At 39.0% G+C, this 21,243-nt stretch overlaps 1 protein-coding gene across 2 annotated transcripts in view; it reads left to right on the forward strand.

The window, feature by feature from the left end:
- GALNT2 (polypeptide N-acetylgalactosaminyltransferase 2) overlaps nt 1-21,243 on the forward strand; it is a 105,152-nt gene that overhangs the window by 9,125 nt on the left and 74,784 nt on the right. The window contains exon 1 of one of the 2 annotated variants that reach the window (XM_087776620.1): nt 9,046-9,064. The exons of the other annotated variant lie outside the window; for it this stretch is intronic. Coding sequence (XP_087632746.1) covers nt 9,062-9,064 — 3 coding nt within the window. The 5' untranslated portion in view covers nt 9,046-9,061. Of the gene's footprint in view, nt 1-9,045; nt 9,065-21,243 lie in introns of those variants that run through there. 2 annotated transcript variants of the gene reach the window in all.

Here is a 21,243-nt window from a genome sequence, read left to right on the forward strand (position 1 = left end):
TGACTTGATGAGGAGAAAATGTTTTCTCCTTGTATGAAGTTCCAAATGTTTAGCCACCCTGGAAATAATCAGTGTGGCTGAAATTAGTTTCAGTTACTAAAATAAATTTGCTCTAGTTGGCCTGTTGGTTTAAGGATGGTCAACAAATATATGAGTGTATATATGAATATATGCTTTAGTGAGATGAAATGTTATGGTTTTTAGGTAGCTTGGCTTTTCTTTTTCTTGCTTCTCTTAAGTGAAATGGAAAAGTCTGTTCACTCAAGTACACTTAGGTTCTCTTAAGACCTTGGTAAGGAAAAGGAAAATTTCCTTCTCATTAATTAGTTCATTTGGTAGCTAACTGCTACCGACTGATGGTGGGCCAGCCTGTATGCTTACAGGTCGTTGTTCAACCATTGGGAAACGTCCCTATCGCAAAACCACTACTGTGGTAGGCAGACCTACCAAAAATGCAGAGGTGATTGAATTACAGTACATATCTGCTGGAGTGTTCCGCAAAATTACGTTTGCGTATGTTGTCCAGACAGTGTAACAAGTTCTTGTTATGGGTGGTGGCATGTCTCCTGCTACAGTGGAATGCACCAGTCCTCCTGCTTACCACAGCAGGCCATCCATCCACAGCAACCTTGCTCATTTTCTCCTGCGTTATCTATTTGGAGCAAATAGGGGGTGTTCTTTAGTCCTCTGATTTGTGCACTCACAACACAATGTGTTGCTTTGCCAACAGCCGCTGACATGAAGATGTGTTATGTCATTTAGCCTCAACAAATGGTAAACCGACTGTTCCACCATGTGGAATAGTTATTACCCATATATTCTTCGTTAGTGAGTACTTTTTAAAGTTTTAATTAAGGAAACATTCCTTTTCGTTCCACTGACACAGCAGCTAGCTTTCTTTTGGTGTTCTCTGTAGGTGCTGATGGTGAACAGTAGTTGTAGCAAGTGCTGTAAGGACCCCGTGAGAGAGCTGGAGCTTGGTGCACTTTTAAGAACCATTCTTAATACCTCTTAAACTGATAGATGCCTATCAAAGACAATGCCCCCACCCCATTTAGTAAGCTGTGTGCTTTCTGTTAATAAGCACATCTTAAGAACTTGCAGGTCTTGACAGTTAAATAAAAAGACATTTGGAGTCTGAAAGAAGTATTTAAACTAAAAGTAGGGGGCAGGGGCTTAGCAAACAGCAGCACTTCTTTGCATCCTTAGGTTTCATGCTTAATGTGCAAAAGGTGAAGGGGGAGAGACATGGCTTCTTTGTACAACACAAAGTGTCTCTGAACATTTTTTGAGGAAACTTGTTTCTTTTTCTTTACAGAAACATAAGTGCAGGTGTTGTTTAGCCTGTAGAATCTTAGTGGAAAGATTGAACTGAGTGGAAGACTGTTGATACCACCACCGAGGTATCACAACAGTTAAAAATGCGTTAGGACAAAGCTTATGCTGATCAGAGGAGAAAAAATTTTTGAAGGACTTGTCCTCAGTGACTGTCAGGTTTGTGAGAGACTTGATAAGGATGCAGTATGCCTCATTAAGGTGCAATTGTTCAGTTATTCACAATACTTCCTGAATATTCTCTAGCAAAAATAAGCAAGAGATTGATCTTGATGTTCACTTTAGCCTAGACCTAAAGTACCTGGCTTTATACACAGCAAAAGCTATTTGCTTAAAAATCCATTTCAGTTACCTACTGAGGTAACTAATGCGAATCATAGTGGTGTTCTAGGAAAAATGCTTCTTGTATCCTGGGAACAATAGCTAGAAAATCAAGATGATAAAATCAGTCTGCAATCATTTAATGTTCTCTCTCATGTGTGATGCAATCCCAAGAGCCAGAAACTTAGGCAAAAACTGGTTTTATACACATGGATGGTCTTGGAGTGTGACTTCTTAACTTTTTTTTTTTGATCTGTCATTATTATTTCTTAATGGTTGCAAATGTTTCAAATTTGGCCACGATTGTGTGTTTATTTAGTGATATGCCAAAGTAGTTGTGTGTGTGTTTGAGTTGTCGTCTTTTTTTTTAAGTTAAGCATGTAGAAAATATTTTTGACAATTTCAAGTAGTACAGTTGCTAGGTTGTCTGTGTATAAGTAATCCTTTTCTTGATAAATTTGGCTGTTGTTAACACTGTCTGACAGTATTGGAAAGTGTGGTGAAAAGATACCATCACTTGTTCAGGACACGTTTGTCTGTCTGCATCGTAGGACTGTCTAGAGTCCTGGTTCTATTGTGCAAAAGATTGAATGGTCTCAACAGGTTATTTCTACACCATGAACTTAGAAAAGGGCTTCTTCCTAGTAGTATTTAGATATCTGTGTCAATGCTAGCTGTGGTCTTACAGTAGAAATTCTCATGTGGTCATCTCTTGATGTGGGCTTTCACTCAAAACCAAACCTTTTTGTCTACATTTATGTCAACAAGCTGTGCTAGATAATTGGCTTTTATGGATTAAAACTCGGTAATTGAATGGACTTTAAGAAACGATACTGTCCCAGGTTATGCGTCATATGGAAAAGATAGCTCAAGCGTTTCAGTCTTCAGCATTGAAGTGTGATAGGACCTCATGCTGCTAAGTTTACTACAATGTGGGTCTGGATCTGATACATTAGTCAAGCTATGCAGTGAACCACATCTAGTGTGTAATCTTGGTGTGGTTGATGTTGACCACTTCTGAAGCCTCCAGTTCATGCATGTTCAGTTTTGTTTAGAAACTGTGATATTCTAATGTTTATTTTCAAGACCAGCTACAGCTCAGATGCAGGCAACAGTTTGGAAATACCATGGCATTTGTTCCGATTAACTGTGATTGTGGCTGTCATCTCACAATGTTGTTATCCCAGTTACTGAGAAAAGTTTCCAGTTACAGATCTGGATAAGTACACAAGAAAATTGATGTAAAAACTCTTTCTTCTACTAGCTGAGTGTTGTGTATCCTGTTGTGTTTTGTTTGTTTGTTTTTTTTTTTTTTTTAACTTACAGAAATGTCTTTGCTGTTCCAAAAGGTGTATTAAAAATAAAAAGGCAGTTTAGAGGTGTTGTGCGATGAGTCTGGAAATATAGGAGTACTTTGGATGTTACTTCCTTTGAATACTTTACAATGCCTGAACTGATTGCTTTTCAATTGTAAATTGCTTTGAAGATTTTTTTTTTTTAAGGGAACTGCTACCAGAGTGATTTGGTAAAGTCTCGTGAAGACTTCTAAAACTATGTTAAGAAACATTGGTTTTAGTGCACCCCGTTTGTGATGAAAGCCAGTTCATAATGATGAATAAGCAAGGTGTTGGATGTTAGTGGGTGTATGTACTTGATAGTCTTTCAAGATGTTATCTCCTTTTTTTTAAAGACGTGACTAGTACAACTTAAGGAGAAACCCTGTACTTAAGATGGCAATTTCTATTAAAATAATCCATAGGAGCACTGAAATTATGGCAATTCTTCAAGACTTTAAGCACTCGTTTATGTATGCAAAACAACTGAGTGTCTGCAGTTTGCTTCAATTATTAATACTTCTCTGTTTGAGCATTATACCATCTTATTTTGAATTTATCCCTAATTCCCCTTAGCTATATGACTGTGTCGCTTTCCTCTTGTACTGTCATAATACTTTGTCAGAACATCATAGCACATGGTGGATATTTTTTTTAAACATAATTTCTTAGGTAAGGCAGATTTTTCGGTAGAGATTCTATTTTATTAGACAAGTGAGGACAGATGTAAAACTAGTTTTGGCAAAGTGTATGTGTGATTTTTAGTTTTGTTTTTTTTTTTTTTAACTAAAGACAGTGGCCTCTATGTAGATACTGGTACTTTGTTTGCTACTGTTTCTCATACAATATTTGTACAAGTCTGAATTTCTTCTTTTTGCCTAGAAGTGTGAACTTTTGCAGTGACGCAGCTTGCTATCTGCAGTTTCAGGTGAGTTGAAGGCTTTGTCTGCTTTCGTCTTCTGTAGCTTAAGGTAATGTGCTCCTTTTCCTGGTGGGAGGTGATAGAGAGGGACCGTTAAATGATCAGTCCGGAAAACGTACTTTCACATAAGCATCTTATCAGAGTAATTAAAAAGAATTTTTTTCTAGCTTTTTGTAACCAGCTAGTGCTTGCAGATATCAGTTTTCTAGCTCTGAATTTGTTTAGCTGGCTCTTTTGTCAGCTGAAGGAAGAAGAGTCTCCAATGGGAGAGTTTTTTTGGAAGTATGTCAGTGTAACTGTTCTTCTGGCAACTGCTCGATGTTTTCATTTAGACTGTTCTCATGCTCTTACTGGCAGTAGGTTGCAGCAGCTGGGATGTCAGCATGTTTGCTTTCTTGTGACATGGTTTAGTCTTCTTTTTTCGGGCTTATCAGTTAAAGACAATTTTGTAGTAATTTTTCTTTTTCCTGTATTTGAATGGCCTTTTGCCATTATACGAATAGTGAAGAAAATGGCAATGAAATGATAGGAAGTACTAGTACTGGCTTCCCTTCTGGTTTTGGAAGTTACAGTGGTTATTGCATGTCTGAAAGCGATGTTTTGCCCGTAGTTCAATGATCAAGCAGTCGATTCTCTTCTTCCCTCTCTTTCTGAATTCTGGATTTTTCCAGGAAAACAAAGCTTTCCGCAGCTCTGCCAGTAAACAGCAGTGCTTGCCAGGTGATGCAATGATGTTAGCATGGGTAGAACTAGTGTTGAGATGGGAATTGTCCCAATTGTACTGTTTGAATAGGTGGATAACATGGTACAGGCTGTATTTCTACTGTTCCTTTGAGTGCTAGCATGCACTAAGTATGTGGTCTTAATTTGTCCACGTTGACTTTAAGATTAATCCCCTAAATGCTTTAGCCACGGGTATTCTTGTTTGCTGTTGAAGAAAATGGTAATTACTGGCTCATGCCTAGTAAAAATGCAGATGCCTTTTAGCATTTTATAGTGGGAGTAATTAGTCCCCACCATGATATTAGTAATCACAGTTTTTATGTTTCCTTATCCTAGTATAATCTATCTCACATGTGGCACCATGTAGTTTTTGAATTGTTAACTAGATTCTGCCTGTTTTTTCTGGAAGCACAGTTCTAGCTCATACGCCCATTCCGATAATAGAGGTGACTTGTAACATACACTGCCCTCTTACTCCTTTGAGGATTGAGTATGTACAGCAGAAGTTGTATTAGTTCTATTTGCCCAGTTTCTGTGCTGTGCTCGTGGGTTTGTATTTGAATCTCTAGTGGCTGTACCCTTTACATCTTAGTTGAAAAAAAAAAAAGGTATAAATAAACTGCATGTTCTCTTTTCCCTGCAAGTACGAAAAGCTACTGATATTGACATGACAGTATTCCTCCCATGGAATAAAGAATGTGTGGTGAATACTTCTTGGGAAATCTGCTGTCTAACCAGGAGCTTATAAAGAGAGAGTTACATGGCCACTTGATTATTTTCCATTAACTAGAACTTTTATGGTCCTAGATTTAAGCATTAAATAATTGCATACTGGTAGAATACGAAAAAAAGGGCTCAATGTTTCTGTTGCAGTAAGGAATTTAAACTAGGAACTGGCTGCTTCCTTTTCTGATGCCCAAACCCAGTGTTTCCGTGGAGGAAGGGCTGCAAGAATCTAATAATTTTAATAGCATCTGGCACACACCAACACACATTTTTACTTGTGTTCTGCAACAGAAAAGGGAAAGGTAATGATATAGGCTGCTACTTTGTTTTAAAAGGCATAGTATCTGTTGTACGTAATTTTCATTAGTCACCAACAAAGCATCCTGTGTCAAAAAAGGAAGAAACAGGGTGAAGATAAGCTGGAGGTCAAAAAGTGAAGAAAGGTATACTAAGAAGCGTAGCCTTTTACTTCCCTTTTCTCTATCTCAGAAAATCATCACAAGCCCTAAGAGAACAAATGTGTGTTTTACTAATCTTACCGTTAGTATAAAATGCTGCCTGTATTACCTGGTCTCTGCATGAAAGTCAAATCTGGTTGAACTGAAGGGAGTCTGGGGAGAATACCGTGCTGCAGAAGGTTTTTTAGATGATGTTCGTTTGTACTAATGGCAACAATGTATAATTTTAGTTATCCTATTAAATTCACTTAGCTTTGAGGTTTATAAAACAGTAAATAGTCTCTGTGCTAAGAATAACAATGGAGTTTTAGACGGAGCTGTTCAGTATACCCGTTTGCCAAGTTCACTTGTAGACAAAACCAATTATTTCCTATTAAGAGCAAATATGAGTGGAAAGCTGTTCTCTTCATGTTTATGTTTTGTTGTTTGGGCTGTAGTATCCCTCTAACTTGACCATTCAGTTGCTTCTTGAGAACTCGACTGATTTATTTCTTTTTTAGTCATGTTTGGATTTTAATGATGACAATTCGTTTTGTTTGTAGACTTGGTCAGCTGCCTTCAGATTTGCATTAACAGAGAAGGAGGCTTCTAGAAACGGAAACCACATCCGTCATGTCAGTACAGTGTCTTTTTTGGCAGCTATGAAGTATGGTGTATATAGAGAGAAATTAAATATGTGGTGTAGGGGTGTACAAAGTTAAGAAAAAAGATATGACGCAGTCATGGTACATCATCCTAGGATGCCAGGTAATTTGGATCGTACCCACTTTTGGTGGGTACATTTCAAAAAAGACTTTCAAGTCACAGTAATCTATAAAAATCTGAATTTTGTGTAGCCACAAACCACACTTCAAAAGTTGCTGGAAAGATTTAGCTGGGTGGGAGAACGTGCAAACGAAGTTACAACTTGAACTGTGGCAAAACTAAGGTACTGAAAAATCTTCTAAGAGAAGGGTCAGTTTACTCTGTAACCATCGCTGTGACTCCAACCATTAAAATAGGTTTAGGGTTTAGGTTATCTTTAGAGGTAGAATACATGTCTGAAAGCTAAAATGAAGCTCCTTTTTTCCATTGATGGCTGTTTGGGAATTGGCAGTAACTTTTGTCAGGGAGTGAATTAGGTTCTGGTGAGCATGGGAGGCCCATGGCTCCCACCGCATTCAGTGCCTCTCTGCGGTACAAAACGGTTGGTGTCAAACTTGTTTTTCGCTCTTCCTTTCCTCTTGGGTCATCGCTCCTGCTAGTAAGTGGCACTGGTGCTAGAAACATCACTGCCTATCTTAATGTTGCATGACTTCAGCTTATTTCAAAATTGATCAGAAGGTGTTTTGAGAGGAGATCTGCAGTTAAGAAAAGGAGGTGAAATTGCCAACTTAATTTTTTCCTGTGGTTGGGTATCTACAAATTTTAACTTGCTTGCTATTTTACAATGTAGTTTTCAAACTCTACTTCAATGGTAGGCTTGGGCTGCTCATTGAGAGAAGCTGTGTATTTCACAACAATGTTCATTTGCCAAGGCTCTGTTTTGCAGCTGCCTTCTTAGAGACGCACTAATTCTGAATGTGTTGTATGTTCAGCATCCCTCTCCATCCACCTTTGTTACTTAAAACAAACCCTGTCTTGTCACATTGCTGTAAAAGAAATTGGAGTGGAGATTTCTATTATTGCAACAAGAAATAACCAGCACCGTTTTTCCAAAATATTTTTACCATTTGATGTAAGCATACTATCTTACTTTATAAACTGTCTACAAGTGGAAAGTATTATGTCTTATAAATAAAAGCTAATTTAATCTGCTTGTGATATTTTTATCATTGTACTGTTTACAGTCTTTAAGACTTATTAAATATGTTGGAGCTTGTTTGTTTCTGAGGATGGCAAAATGTGTCTGATTCCCTCTTTCATATCACCATTTACTCAGTGCTATGGTTTGAAGCAACAGGGGTGTCAGAGCCTTCAGTTTTCTACAGACCAACACCTTATTTTCTAGATGTCAAGTTACTAGACAGTTGTAGTTGAACGTGTTTTCCAAACCAGAGAAATGTTGACCTGAAACGTCACAGAGATAAGGACATTGAAATAATTTCCTCAATAAAGGGCTGACGAAGTAGAGTAAAATCCATGTAGACAGGTCATTTGTACTTTATTCTTGTCTATGGGAGGAAATGCACTCTTAACTGAACTATCTCCTGACATGATACTATGACCATATGGTCATGACTAATGCATAAGTATACTTAATAAAAATTTGACAGTCCTTTCTTCCCCATCCCTCCCGCCTTTGTTCTCCTCATTGTGTAGTGTTAACTAATAGGAATGAAATCTTAATATACACAATTATTTTCCTCCTTGAAAGTTACAGAAAGTGATAACCTTTGGGAGACCAAGTAGCTCCTGGGAGTCCTTGAAGAAGCATGGTGTTCTTTATAACAAAGTCTTTCTTCTGCAGAGCCTGAACAGCATCTTCTGCATACAGTCGTCATAATGAAAAAATCTTGGTGCATAGCCAATGCTTGAAATTCAAGTAAGGTTTAGTAGGCTTTCTTTGAATCACTATATAGGACTAGCACAGAGGCTACCAAACTTACAAGTTAAAATTAGTGTTAATTTTCAAGATTATAGTTAAAAAAATAAATCAGTTCCATGTTCAGAGGGTTAGTTCATTGCTCTACCAAGGAGCATAGTCAGCTCTGCTCTAGGAAGAGAGCTTTGATTCAGTTTATAAAGATCACTGAGTAGGTTCTCCGGTGCTGACTGGCTTTCTTTGCATCTGCTAACTGTGTGTTGTCCCTCTGATTTTCCTCTGTTTTCTCCCTTCCAGCTGATACTTGACTGCTGCAAATAAGTAGCCATGTAGTTCCTGTCCTCACAGATAGTTTTTCTGAGTATCTTCATACAATATTATGCTATTTTGTTGTTCCAGGTTTTAAAGAATTTGGCTGCTGGTAGGATTACACTGGGTTATCTATTTTACAGTAGTGCTTTTTCTGATGCAAGCCATACATGTAGGCACTGACTTAAAAGAAAATAGAGTTCTTGCCTGTTTTTTGGCCACCAGTGCAGACCAGTACCCTTTGGGGAGGAAATAATGTAAAACATCATTGTCATAAAACAAGAATAATTTTTTTCCCCTCTTGCTTAGAGAATCCTCAGATTGGAATGAAAGGGGGAAATTCAGAAACAAAGAAAAATAACATGGTTATTTTCCTGCTGGAGGGAAGGTGTGACACAATGCTGTGCTGATGGTAAGCAGATCCCAAAGAATATAATGATCTTACAAAAAAAGCAGTTCTTCAGAGTGAGAGTGTGTGTGTTGAGTGGTAGGAGGGTGGATGGCAAAGCTTCAGTTTACTATCTCAGGCAATTTGTTTCAGATTGAACTTAAGTATGAATTTATATCAAAGATTTTCAGTGAAGGTTAACTTAAAGATGGCTTCACAAGGACATTTTGAAAAACAGTTTCTGCCAGAGCTGAATTTGTTGTCATTGTGGGCTCTCTCTTTTCCAAAGAAATCTGCTCTAGTAGCAGTCTTGGAGCCTGTGTTTGTGTGGCATGGCATATGTCCAAAGGCTTGGGAATTTGTTTTTGAAGAGTGGTGATGTAGCTATTTCTTTATTCTAGTTGCATACAAAATCAACCATCTTTGTTCTGCTCATTCTAATATATTCATTCCATAAAATAGATGTAACCCTCAGTATTTTTCCATGAAGCTTCCCTTGCTTTTGTGACATTTTCAGTTGCTTGACTTGAAGAGCTGGTTTTCAAGCCCAAGAGTTTGTATTTACTGAGAGGGATATAGAACTTAACACTTTTGCTTTTCACATCTGAGATTTGTCCATGGCGGGTACTGATGATGAGAGTGCAGTATAAGAACTGCAGAGAAATATGCTCTGTTGGTGCAGAATATCAACACAGACATATGGGTAGAAATTACCACAATGTAGAAACCCCCTCAAATTTAGCCTCTGATGCTGAAGCTGTACGTCAACAGCTAGATTCAGAAGTTGAAACATTACTTGGTGATTGTAAGCAGTTGAGTGAGAGTGGCTTCTGGATTTTAAAATCTTATTTTAACATCTTTGACTGTAAGCTATACTTTTGTTGTACTTGTGTTCAGTGAAGCCAGTATAAGCATTTGTCTGATGTAAGACAAAAGCAATCCGTTCAGTGGCTTTTTTTGAACAGCAACACACAGGAATTCTTGCCTGCCATTGCTCCCTCTATCCATGTGACTGCTCTTATGGGTTTTTTTTTGTCAATCATCTAGTGTGGTTTTCCAGGCCGTAATAGTAGTATTGCCATACTCTTGAGTACCTTGTTTTCTGATCAGAAAGCAAGTCTTATGAAGTACTGCATGGGTACTTATCTGTTAAATGGGGAAATAAGTGGTTTTAATTTGTGCAGAAAGCAAATAAACTGACGTAATTATTTTGTTAAGAGCCAGATTTTAAATGTGTCCAATTCACTGTAATTACTGATAGACTAGTTCAGTAATTGGCCGCTTGTGCAGAAGGTGCATCCGGTAGCCTCAAACCACTGGTGGAATGGTCCTCATCTTGAAGTTTTGGGAAATGGGACACCAATTGTCAAGCTGCCACAGATTCCAAAGGCAATCATTCTGGAAAAAATGTTTCTAAAACCAAAGCTTTCTAATTCTGCATGAAATTTCATGGGAGCGTTTTATAAAGAAAAAAAGCAGGTTTTCCTTGCCCTATTTCAGAATATAATTTCTCAGGAAATGCGTGTACTGGAGGGAGTGGAATTCTTATGTTGAACACAGTATTGGCGCTCCTGTGTTTAATAAACTAATGTTTTTTGGTAGCTTTAACTGTTATGTTTGAAGAATGTGCTTGGAAGAGCTCATTAATTGTTCACAACTGTTATGAGACTGAGAATTTTCACTATTTAAATTTCTCTTTGCTCAGTATTGTCCTTTAGGGGGGTAAGAACAGCCGTTTGTCAGCACAAGATATGTCTGAATGAAGTTTTTCTTTTGAGTGCCCTTATCCAGCCCCCAGTATTGTTATTCCCCCACACCTCCTTCCTCTCTTATTTGAGGTGGATTGAATTGATTTCTTTTTAACAGATTTTTAGCTATAAATCTTTGTGGCTTTTCCTGTGGAGGAGGGAGAACATAAGGAGAAGAAAGAATCTGACGAGGGGTGTTACTGCATTCAAAGGGAAGTCTGGTGTTGGACTCTAGATAATTTTCCCAGTGTCTTCCGCAGACAACTGTGCATGACGGAGCATGTTTTTGCAAGCAGCTATGAAGTCCTCTTCTTTGTGGGGTGGGAGACACTGCCTGGTTGCAGATATTCTTATTAGCACAGTAGTAGTAGTATTTTTTTAAATCCAAGTAGTAAATTTCAAAATTCAAGGGCTGAGTCTGTCAATTAATACTGAAGGCATTTCAGTACCTCTAAAAGTACAATGGCTTTCCTCCTGAGCTATCTAGATTTCCATTTCCTCCCTGGTTTGGGGAGATGCACTGTGATCGGTAGCATCTTGTACCTTATGTTTTAGTCTGTCTGGTTAGACTCCAAAGAGCAAGGCTATGAACAGCTTCACAAGCCCTGTGAATTTGTATTATGTTGCAAGCTCTTTTGCTTTGAATCTAAAAAGGCAAGTAGTGAAGAAGAAAGGGCATTTGTATGCCTGGCTGTGAGGCTTTCTTCTTTGGTTTTGCAGTGTTGTACAGTAATAAGCATAGCCTATAAAAAGCATTCTGTCATTTTCTTAGCTCCTACTTGCTGTAAAGATCTTTTTCCTAGTAATGTGACAATTTTCCATTCTCGTATCTATGCTGGGATATGGATAGACCGTGAACACCCTCTTCCTCATAACTGCAAATGTCCTAATGAGTGCCATTGAGACAGGCTGTTGTAGATGGAAATAAGTCAAAATAATTGCTGTTGCTTACAAGTTTGGCTGTGCTTTCTGTGAGATTTTATTGTCAAAAGGACTGTGGGGTGAATCCACAACTACAGGAGAGTGCAAGCCCACAGAACTGCTGCAGCAGCCGTAGCTAGCACCGTGGAAACCCAACAGCACGTCTGTATTGCGATGGAGATTAGACCTGCTCTTCCTGCTTATGAATGACCAAGTACTGTCAGCCTTGGCTCTGAGATGAGCGGGATGTGTTTTGCTGTTCTCAACCACATTAGGGTGGATTACAGTAAGGTGTTTGGGATGTGGCTTACGCTATCAGGAAGATTTGACTCTCTAGTCCATGATAAAAGACTGTATTTGCATGAGAATACTGTAGAAAAAATACTTAGCAGCACAGGGTACAAGGGAGATTCTGGAAGCAGCAAGGATGTTTGAGAGCTATTAATTTTCAGGTCAAGCAAATGACTATAGCTCTTCATTCAGCTGTGCTCACTGTGGTGGGTTAACCTTGGCTGGCCACGAGGTGCCTACCAAGCTGCTCTATCACTCCCCCTTCTCGAGGTGATGAGGGAGAAAATATGATGAAAAGCTTGTGGGTTGAGATAAGGACAGGAAGATCACTCAACAATTACTGACATTGGCAAAACAGACTCAACTTAAGGAAATTAATTTAATTTATTGCCAGTTAACAACGGAGTAGGATAGTGAGAAATAAGAATAAAAACTAAAACCACTTTCTCCGACCCCTCCCTTCTTCTCGGGCTCAACTTCCCTCCTGACTCTTCTACCTCCTCCCTTCCTTTTGTCACATAAGAGTACTGTAAAACTCAGTTGTTTTTTAATTTTCTGCTTGTCCACCTCTTAAGTAAGTAGAAACTCATGACATAACTTAAAAGTGTGGAAAGGTAGTAAGGCAAGAGAGTAGTAAACAATTCTGGTGCACATTTACAGTGTAGTAAAATGTGCAAGCTTGTCTTGAACACAGGAACCGTGACTGGGGATAAAGGGCTTCTGTATCATTCATAGCGTGACCATGGATCTCTGACAACTTCGTACGTTTTTATTGCAGATGGTATCGGCACATGAGTTAAAAGATGTAGATTGCTGAATGAAACAGCAGTGGTAATCGGAGCAGTAAGTGTGTGTGTGGAAAATCTAAACAGATATATGTTCACTCTTATATTTTGAGGAAACAAAAGTGCACAGGATGTAACTATTTTATATCAATGGTGCTTAGTCTTGCTAGAGGTCCAGTAAGCATGTGTGTGAGGCCCACCATTTAATAACCGGGTTGTTAGACAACTGCAAGAGAATGTGTAAGTGGCCACGTCTCTACCTTGCCATGCTGTTAAAGTTTGGTTGCTTTACAGTGTGTGTCACTTACACTTAAGTGGTTTTCCAAGAGTTTTGAGCCGCTGCCCTTTATGTTTGTCTACAAATTCTGGTAAGGCAATGCATCATTTGGAAGCAAAGCAGTAGTGATGAGGAACCAATTTTCTGTTTACCTTGTCAGTCTACTAAAAGCAGTCTAGCTCAGGTGTGAGCTGACTGTTCTGGGCTTTTGCAGGAACCCTCCTCTGTCAGCCTACTAACATTAATAGGTTTATCTGATCTCAGTTACTGTGTATCAATACCTACTTAGCAAGAACAGATAATTTAGTGGGCAGTACTACTGTGCTAGTAAAGGAAACTTTGCTAGACCCAGCTGTTCTGCAACCCTTAAAGCAAAGAGAGAAGAAAGCAGAGTTCAGGAAGGGGGCAAGAAAGAGGCTTAAAAAACCCAGTCAGGATTGAAGAAGGGCAGAAAACGAATATGTGAAAGGATGTATACTAAAGGGGTATCATCAACACAGTACAGTAGGAATAGTTGCTCTGCTTTAGGAGAAAAGAGTTGGCAGAGCAGAGCGAGTGGGCACTGTAGAGCTGAAGGAGCAGATGGGTCTTAGCGAAAAGAGGGTAGATCATAGAATGAATTTAAGTATATTATTTTTGATCTTGTGCCTTTAAAGTGACAGTGGGTAGACCTAACACCTGTTCTTTATCATCGCTTTTTAGGAAATGTAAATAAGCCTAAATGTTAATTCACTTCTAAAACTTCACCTCAGCTTACTTCTAAAATATTTGCTGGTGTGTTTGCTCTGTACACAGATGGGGAACTTTGAGGAAAAACGAGGTTTTTGCGAAAACATTCCCCCAACTGTGACAACCTACTTTAATATAGCACAAGTTTAGGAGTTAGCTAACTTAGGAACCAGTTAACCACTTTTGGTATTGGTATGTATGTAGTACTGGTATAAGAAGTTGGTTGGGTGCATTTCTGTTGTTGATCTGTGTGGTGATGAGAGGCTGTTTGCTGTGTTCCATTGTCGTTCTAGGACTTCATAGCCACTTTGCATTTCTCGTGTCAGGAAAGTTTACATGAGCTGTCAGTCCGTGGAGTGCGTTGTGCTTGCGTAGAGAACTAACTGTTGGAGGATCTCGCATCTTTGTTAAAAGTAGGGAGCTACAGGTAGAGGCCTGGGGTAGGACTTCAGCTTTGGTTTCACCAGGAGTGGGGATGCTTTGAGCATGCTTGGTCTGTGCCTTAATAAATGCTGCAAAACTCCAGATAGAGACACAATGCAAACTTGCACCAAGGAGTACTCATTTGGCATGCTAAATCACTATTGTAGATGCAGCTGGTGTGAGCCACATCTATTACTTCACTGTTAATGTTTTCAACCAGCTGTAATCTGCTTACTGAATGCTTAATTTGTCCCAGATAAGTAAAGCAGGAGGACAGGGAACACTTCAGAAGTTCAGAAACTGTTGTGATGCAAATTCATACTTGACAGGGTCAGATGTGGCATGTCTCCTTTCAAAGTTTAAATGGCATCCAGGCAGTTGGGATCTGCCACAGAATTCTTTGTCAGCAAAAAGTTGGTGTTGCCAGTTAGGCTTAATAGTTGCTTCTGTGCTATGGCAATATAGGCATTCAAGTCCAGTGCTTAATATTGACCATGCTGGAAATGTGTCTGCATTTATTATGACATTGCATCTCCCAAAATCATGTTACTTGGTGTTGTCTTAGAAAGGAAATTGCGTCACACAAATTTATTCAAGTTCCAGAGAATGTGTTTTATTTGGTTCCTGGCCAGGATTAAAGGGCATAGCTGAGAATGTGAGTCTGGTCTGAACCCATGTATGTTCAGTAACTCTAAACTGTTCCATTTTATTCAAAAGAAAAATGCTTCCGGGGTTAAATCAGAAAGAAATTAAAGCACAAACTCGGTGACTAACAAATTCCATGAATCTAGGCCTTGCATGCTGTCTGTGGTGGTTTTTCTGCATGTGTCTGTTCTTTCATTAGCCATCAGGGTATACATAAGTATAAGCCTTAAAAATTTACATGAAGAAGCAAGTATTGCTTTTTTTATTTGATGTTTGTTTGAGTCTTCAGAAAATCCTAGCACTAAATTGTTGCGCTAATTTCTATGAAATTAGAACTCTGAGATTTCTACAAGGTACTGCTAGCATTAAGCTACACAACTTAAAGTTGCAATTTTTCTAATTATTCTTGATTACATCTTCATCTCTTGCATGTCAGGGGTAATTAAATGTTGACTAATTATAGTGCTTTAGATTTTTGCTGACAAAAACCTGCTTTAGAAGTTGCAAATTCCTGTTCTAGTTATAGCTGTCTTCTTCCAGCCTATGCTTTAACACATAAAAATATCACTTGGAGATTGTCTAAGCAAAAATGAAAGCAATCTGAATCGCAGTGTAATTGGCTGCCCTGAACTACAATACACTGTAGAATTAGCTGCCCTGAAATGGTGGTACTTATTGGGCACGTCTTTCTGTACAGTGGTTCTTTTTATACCTGCCGGTCGCTTCTACACGTCTCTTGCTGATGTACAGGGTAGCAAAGGGTTGGGCAGAGCAAGTGGGTTTTAATTTCCATCAGTGGGATCTAGAGCATAGTCTTAGTAGAGAATTGGGTGGGTACATAAGGGTGTTCCCTTCCAGAAGCTCAACAATGTTATTCTCTGTCCCCTGTCATCCCAAAATACTGGGCAAACCTTTCCTACCTCTCCTACCGCCACTCTTGAAATTCTAGATATACTTTTTTTTCTGCTACAGATCAGTATTTTCTGCAGTGTACTTACTGACTAACTTAATTCAAGTGATGGAAAGTTCAGTTACGTTTCACAAAATGGCATACAAATTTGTGCTGCACAAAGCTGGAATATGGAGCAGCCATAAATGCGATATCTAGTTGGGAGTTAGCAAGGCAGTATTGCACTTTATTGTGGAAAGCAGCTACCTATGGAAACTGCAGGAAACTGATTAGTGTTTGAGGACATCTTTCAGAAATAGAGAAGATGATGAAGTTATGGTGATGCTCCTCAGCATTTTAGAATCGAAGACTTGCTTTTTGGTATGCCAGCTGGCTTAACTAACTTTTATACCTGAAATAAGTTTCTAGAGGAATAGAGGATAAAAGTTGATACTGCTTTTGTCAGTGCACTTCTATGATGTTCTGTTTGTTAACTTGGCACACATTTTCAAGAGTTAAGATATAAACTGCTTAAGATGGACCTTTAGTTCTCTTAAATAAAAGAAGGTTTTATAGAAATTCAGTCATCAGTATCTTATGCACAATATAGTGAGTTACCATGCTAGAATGTCTTTTTTTTAAGAAGTGCAAACTCTATATCCCATAGTATTTCTGTAACAATTTCTAAAAAAGTATCACGTATAGTCTTACAGGTTTAAAACGCTTGTTCACTTACTGTGACTATATAGGGTTATAATTTTAGATAAGACAAAATATTCTTGGCACTTCTTGTGATAATATTTCTTCAGTTGACTCAGAAAATAGAGAGATTGCAGTGGTTTCATGGCAGACTGACCACAGAAAAATTATTCTTAGTACTAAAGCAGATTTTGGTTTTGGCTTTTTTGTTGTTTTCCTATAAGGCACACTCACAAGAAATTGTGAAAACAAAACTTTACTTACCTAACCCACCTGGTGTGTTAGAGGAGTATTGATTGTTCTTGAAATTGATTTCGAGATGCAGCTTGCTGCATGCCTCCATGATGACTCTATAAAAACTGTGGGTCTGTTCTCAATGGTTTTTTTAGTGTTTGTATTATAAACAGCCTCCTGACTGTGTTCTTGGCATTGCTGTGTGTGCGTGTTGCCCAGGAGATGGGCAGCGCTAGCGTGCCCTCTGAAGGTTGGATACAGCTCCCCACTCCCTGCGCCTTGTGAGTGGTAATTTCTAAAGCAACTTTTAATGGCCCTCTATTAGACATCGAGAGCTTCTTGCTGTGAGTATGAATGCTTCCATATTCCTTAACGGCTTGCTTGTAAAATTGTGTCAATAACATTTTCTTTGTCTAATGTACTAGGCAGATTAGTTTTGCATGAGAAGTTGTATCTTGTTTCTGCAGTTTCAGAACTGCACTTCTTTGTCTTCAGCTAACAAACAGTAGAGCCAGTCATACACAGATCTGCCATTTTCTCAAAATGGTTTTGACAATTAAAATTTGATTTCTGTTGCTGAAGTCAAATGCTGTGTTTTCCCCTCTGCACTAATCTCCCTTGAGTGATGAGCTTTGAAAACTTTACTGTCAGCTAACAACAAGCGTTAGGGCCTGATAGTCTGGGTGGAAATGCAGCTGAGCCGTTTTGGTTGGGACCTCTGAACTTGGTGATTTTTAACTGGAAGGTTACAGTTGGTGCAGTGTACTGCAATTTGTCTTTCCATTAATATGCCAACCACTTCTGTTCTGCTTTCTTGTCTTCCATGGTATCTCAACTTTTCTCCTTAGTCACTTCATCCCTTCCTCTCTGTCCTTTTACTGCAGAAAAGAAGCCTGGTAGATGCATATAGTTGGCTTTTCCCTTGATCGACAGGTTATGTTGTTGGTTAGCATATTGGCTGTAAAAGCATCTGTGTTCAGTCAGTTTCCTGATACTGCACCTGCCAACTCCAGTGAATCTTTCAGACCTTAATGTTTCTGAAGACTCCATTAGTAATCAGAGTACTAAGCAAAGGTTTAGTGGTTCTGATCCCAGACTGTTGTTCTGGGAAGAAATGGGTTTTACTGTTACCTCCTGCCTGCTGGGGCTCCAGAGGGCTGCCCAGACACCCCTGTTTCTCTAGGCTCTAGTAGCAGGTGTAGTATCCATCTGAGCTGCTGCTCCATCTGAACAGTGGAAGTGATTGTTTTGTTTTCTTTTTTTTAAGAGTACTGGAAAAAGGTCTCTAATTTAAAACTCTGTAATTGGTTTTTATAACTGTTGCAGCTATAGCTACTGGCCAGGTTTTTGTAGGTTCCATAGTTTCCCACATGACTAATAACATCTTTTGGATAAGTAAATTCATATTTCTGTAGTGATTTGGGAAAGTTTTGAGCAAGAATATTGGTATTTGAACAGGGATGCTTCACTGTAAATTTGCTTTCTCTTAACTCCTGCGAGAGTATCTTTAGTAAAGGACAAGTCTGACCCTCACAAAGGAAGTTGAGAGATGCCCTGAGACTCTTTGCCTTCATTTGAGGTGATGCTCCTCTTCCTAGTGGTCTCCTGCTATTTTAGAAAAGTTCAGAGGAAATACTGTATTATCTAGACAGTAGCCCTAGCTGAAAATGACTCTAACATAGAGATGTGCTTACCTGTTTAAATGCTTGTTGCTAAAGGCTTGTTCTGTACCTCCCAGATTTCTTTGAAGAATAAGGTCCATAGGAAGTTAATTTCTAGAGCTATTTGAAGTTCTTTGATAATAATAGGAGGAGGAAAACGGTCATCAGTGCAAATTAATATGAAAAAATCAGCAGAAATTAAAATATCTCTTTATATGTGATTCTTGCTTTGGTTAAAATTCATTTATTACATCATCTTTTTTTCTGTCCTTAATTTGTCTTAATTTGTACTTGAAAACTGCCAGAGAAATGATATACCTGCCAAAGATTATTAAACATTGAAATGCAAATGCCGTAATGCTTAATATTCCTTGTGTTAGTTCCTTATGTTGTTGCCCTTTCATACTTTTATTTTCCACAAATTATATGCAGGTCTTCCTGATCACAACTTCCTATGAATATACTTGGTTTTGAACTAACGTGGATGCCACTTCCATGATCCTCTAAAGAAGTTATGTTTTTAAGACTGTCAGCTGCAAAACGATGTTTTTGAAAGTGAATTTAGGCGAGCTGAATAATGAAAGATGTGACTTCTAACGATTGTCAGATTTTTTGGATGGGAAGAAACTTTCACAAATTAAATGTGTGAGAAACATGAGCATATTCTACTGTGTCTGTATAAATAGTGCTCCAGGCTAAGCAGACCCTCTATTTAACACAAAGCTTGACAGTTCAGATTATCAGATAATTAGGAGAAAAGATGCACACAGTCTAGCCTTTCAGTGAGGGGAGGAATGACTTCTTCCTTTACAGTTCAGTGAAGAAAAGTGTTTTCCGCTCCTTAGCGTGAAGGTGCACTATTTTTAAGAGTTTTGTTCTTTACTTCACCTGTGCCTTCTACTAACGTGTGGCAATTCATAGTCTGTGTCCTTTGACAAATCTGAGATCACCAGAACTTGATGTTTTACCCTTTGTTCTCTCATTTTAAAAACTTTTAGGGCAGAGAGCCATTTTGCAAACAAACCTTTTTTTGGGGGTCAACTTTTAAGATGTTCTATTGAGCAAGACTTCACTTGGAAAAGTGACTGTATTTTACTTCTTGGTGTTCTTTTATTGAAAGTTGTTGGGAATACTGTTAAAGATATCTTTGAAGTTTGTTTCATTTTGAAGCTGTGAAATCTGCAGTGGTTTGGATTCCTGGTTATGAAAATATTTGTTCAGAGCATGACTGATAAATTAAGACAAAGCTTGCTTGCTTGCTTCCTTCCTTAGCTTAAACAGGAAAGGAGTGTGGTTACTTTTGAAGACTCAGGGGGGCTAGGTTAGCTGGCATAAAATGTCTCTCTGGGAATTCTAGTTAGCTTCTTGCGAAGAAATGCATGTAGAGAAGGAAATACCCTTTCACTTGCAACTTTCTTCACTTGTGCCTGCAGAAGAAAAGCTGTATCTCAGGAGTTTATTTTTGATCTGTACTGAAACCTATGGCAAGGATTGTAATATTCCGGTGGCTCTCAAGAGCTCCTTTGTAGAAGCATGATAATTATTCATTTAAGGTATTTTGTACCTTTGTAGGTGCTGGATGCTTTAAACATCTTCCTGCAGTTAAAACAGTTTATGAAACTGCTGCTCAGCATTTCTGGACTGGAAGCTTATGTCTAACTTACATGTGCATGCTTATAAATCTCCATGTTTATTTTGCAAAGTATTTATACTGAGACCATGCCTTCTAAGGATCCATGGTATTGTCTGATTTTTCTTCTGTTCCTCATAGTCATGATGGTTTTGAATTACTCTGAAGGCACCACAGGGATCGGGTTTTCCCCAAAGCAACTCTGCAGAACTGAGAGTTACTAGAAATGTCATAGTACTAATCTTCAATACTGCTTCAGCAATTAGGTAGATCTTAAGTGCTCAAAATGCCTTTACCAATTAATGATGACAGACTTTTAACAACATCGTTGTCATTTAACCCCAGCCAGCAACTAAGCACCACACAACTGCTTGCTCACTCCACCCCTGGCCCTTGGTGGGATGGGGGAGGGAATCAGAGGAGTGAGTAAGCTCCTGGGTTGAGATAAAGACAGTTTAATAGGTAAAGCAAAAGCATGCAAGCAAAGCAAAACAAGGAATTCATTCACAGCTTCCCGTCGGCAGGCAGGTGTTCAGCCATCTCCAGGAAAGCAGGGCTCCATCACATGTAATGATTACTTGGGAAGACAAACGCCGTCACTTCAAATGTCCCCCATTTCCTTCTTCTTCCCCCAGCTTTATATGCTGAGCATGATGTCATATGGTATGGGATATCGCTTTGGTCAGTTGGGCTCAGCTGTCCCAGCTGTGTCCCCTCCCAAGTTCTTGTGCACCCCCAGTCTACTCATTGGTGAGGTGGTGTGAGAAGCAGAAAAGGCCTTGACTCTGTAAGCACTGCTCAGCAATAACTAAAACATGCCTGTATTATCAACACTGTTTTCAGCACGAATCCAAAACATAGCCCCATACTAGCTACTAAGAAGAAAATTAACTCTATCCCAGCCAAAACCAGCACACCCCCCCCCCCCCCCCCTTATTCCATACCATTTATGTCATGCTCAGGTCCCACACTATCTAATACATCCTCATTAACCACCCCCCACCCCTCTTCCATCCTTTGATATAATATGCAGATATCATTCACTTAGTCTATGGACCACCCTTGTAAAATGTCCATAAAATGTCCACAAAACGGCTACTGAGTTCATTTAGTCCATGACTTTGGGCTCCATCTCTTATGGTGGTCACTCATGATAGGAGAGGTGGTGTGTTGCGTAGTTATTGGGCACCAAAGCCAGGTCAGGTCGGGTCACTGCTGCACTTGCACTGTTTCTTGTAAGGTTTGTCCTCCATTGGTTCAGGTGGTTCCTG

Source organism: Nipponia nippon, unplaced genomic scaffold, assembly GCF_047370975.1.
Source record: "Nipponia nippon isolate SJK-2023a ecotype South Korea unplaced genomic scaffold, ASM4737097v1 scaffold_4, whole genome shotgun sequence".
Classification (NCBI taxonomy): Eukaryota; Metazoa; Chordata; class Aves; order Pelecaniformes; family Threskiornithidae; genus Nipponia; species Nipponia nippon.